The sequence below is a fragment of the Arachis ipaensis genome, chromosome B02, assembly GCF_000816755.2.
Source record: "Arachis ipaensis cultivar K30076 chromosome B02, Araip1.1, whole genome shotgun sequence".
Lineage (NCBI taxonomy): Eukaryota > Viridiplantae > Streptophyta > Magnoliopsida > Fabales > Fabaceae > Arachis > Arachis ipaensis.
In genome coordinates, this window is record NC_029786.2 from 78,035,382 (window position 1) to 78,038,033 (window position 2,652).

The following is a 2,652-nucleotide window of genomic DNA, read 5'->3' on the forward strand; positions in this document are numbered from 1 at the left end:
AATAATATGAATAATGAATATATTAGATGTTCAATTTATTAAATGTACAGATAATTATTTTAATATTAAAATTTAGATGAATAATTTGGAATGTAATATATTTTACTAAAATTAGACTAATTTTATAGTCCATTATTCATATTATTCAAAAAAATCATTGATTACTTAGTATAAACTTAAAAAAAATGTTCAACATATGTTGTAATAGCTCTAGTTGGCCACTATATAAGAATAGCTAAAACTATAGGTTCTTCGCTCACATACACATTTGAATTTCAAACATCATCAATGGCTGATTTTGGTACCTATTCCCTATTACTTCTCATTTGGGTAGCCTCAACCTTGTTTCTACGAGTAATCTTCACCAAACATGGCATAAATAACAGGTCACGAAACCTTCCACGAAGCCCTATAGCCCTTCCAATCATAGGACATCTCTACCTTCTAAGGAAGCTTCCTCACCAATCATTTCATAAGATCTCGACAAGTTATGGCCCTTTGGTTTATCTCTTGTTTGGTTCAAAGGCTTGTGTCCTTGTTTCTTCACCTGAAATGGCGAGGCAATGCCTCAAAACCCATGAAACATGCTTCTTGAACCGACCTAAGAGGACCAACCTTGATTACATCACATATGGTTCCTCGGATTTTGTTTTGGCACCTTATGGACCTTATTGGAGGTTCATGAAGAAGCTTTGTATGACTGAACTCCTTGGTGGCCGTATACTCCAACAGCACCTTCCCATTAGAGCTCAGGAAATAAGGCTATTCTTGACGGGTTTGATTATACATGCACATATACTTTATTTTTAATATTACATATCTTACCAATTATATTGAGAATAAACGCTTTTTTCAATTCCTTACCATTGATTCGAACGATAAAATAGTCTTCTACACGTCAAAGAATACTATTTAGTCTCCAATCATTTAAGTAATTAGTCTAAAAGCGATTTTTGACGTATTATTATCAAGCAATAGATCACTATTTATAGGGACCACTTAATTCAATTATTTGAATGGTTGAGACCGATTAGACTAATTACTTAAATGGTTAGAGATTTCGAATTATGAAGAGTCACTTTATCTTTTAGATAAATATTTAATATTTATAATTGAAAATTTAAGATTAAAAATTTATGACTTAATGGTTAGAATTTAAGATAAATAAAATAATTTTAAAATATTTTATTAATATTGATTAAAGAAAAAGTTAATTCCTGATATTACTCATATTTGTGTTAAATACCATTATTCTAATCTTTTTAAATTCGTGACCAATTTTTTATAAAATTTATTTAACCTATGTTATATAGTTAAGATAAGACGTAAATATAAAGGGAGAGAGAAAAAAATGTTTTTTTTTTTTTCAATCTATAGTATGCATTTACTTTCAAAAACAGAATACAAATATAGAGTAATAAAAAGTAGAAAAAAAAATTGTATGTCATCTCTATTGTAGGTTTTAAAAAGTATATAAATTAAATACATAAAATTTGTGTCATTATTAGACACAACATGACATGTATATATACCTATCTCTATGTTCAAATATATTTCTGTATTTTATATCTTTTTATTCGTATCTTATGAAATCAAGCATAATCTTATAAAATATAAGATGCAAAAATTTGTATATTAGAGCACACTATAAAATGTCTTGTTCTAATAATCTTTAATTTTAATTTTAAATGCATTTTGAATCTGTGTCTTTATTTCTATCTTATTATTCCAACTACTAAATGATACATAAATCGTACTATATGGTATTCAATAAGGACAATATTCAGATTGGTGGGTGGAACTAGATGGAATATTAGAGAAGGGCAAAAATTAATTTTACAATAAAATAAGACAAAAATAGAATTCATAACATATGTATTATATTACGTGTATACTAAAATCAGCTACTAAAGTCAGCCATCAGTATAAAATATATACTAGAATATAAATACACATTGAAAATAAATTAAACTACACATGTATTTATACATAAATACATTGGTGGCTGATTTTAGTGGCTAATTTTAGCATACAAATAGCATTTTTGTTTATTTTTATTCCTTGTGTGTATTCTCTTTACACTTTGAGTATGTAAGAGTAAGCACCACTCATCAACAATGTTGTATTCATATTTGCGTAACATAGGTATGATGAAAAAGGCAGAGATGAGAGAAGAGGTGAATGTTGGGTCAGAGCTAGCTATGGTAGCAAACAACATAATCACAAGGATGGCTTTGAGAAGGAGGTGTTGTGATGTTGGAGGTGAAGGCCACCAACTCATTGAGCTTGTGAAGGAGATGACTGAGCTTGGTGGAAAGTTCAACTTGGGAGACATGTTGTGGTTTGTGAAGATGTTTGATTTGCAAGGGTTTGGAAAGAGGCTTGAGAGTGTTAGGAGTAGGTATGATGCTATAATGGAGAGGATCATGAAGGAGCATCAAGATGCAAGAAGGAATAGAAAGACTATTATTGGAGATGAAGCAGTGAAGGATTTGCTTGATGTTTTGCTTGATATCTATGCTGATCAAAGTTCTGAGATTAGATTAACAAGAGAAAATATTAAAGCCTTCATTATGGTAAGTAACAATAGATATTTTCATTAAAAAAATGTTACTTCTATTATATTTTTTATACACTCTATATAGTAATATA

At 29.1% G+C, this 2,652-nt stretch overlaps 1 protein-coding gene across 1 annotated transcript in view; it reads left to right on the forward strand.

The window, feature by feature from the left end:
• Positions 237-2,652, forward strand: part of LOC107625490 (cytochrome P450 93A3) — a 3,998-nt gene continuing 1,582 nt past the window's right edge. The window contains exons 1-2 of the mRNA XM_016328137.2: positions 237-775; positions 2,146-2,576. Coding sequence (XP_016183623.1) covers positions 289-775; positions 2,146-2,576 — 918 coding nt within the window. The 5' untranslated portion in view covers positions 237-288. The remainder of the gene's footprint in view (positions 776-2,145; positions 2,577-2,652) is intronic.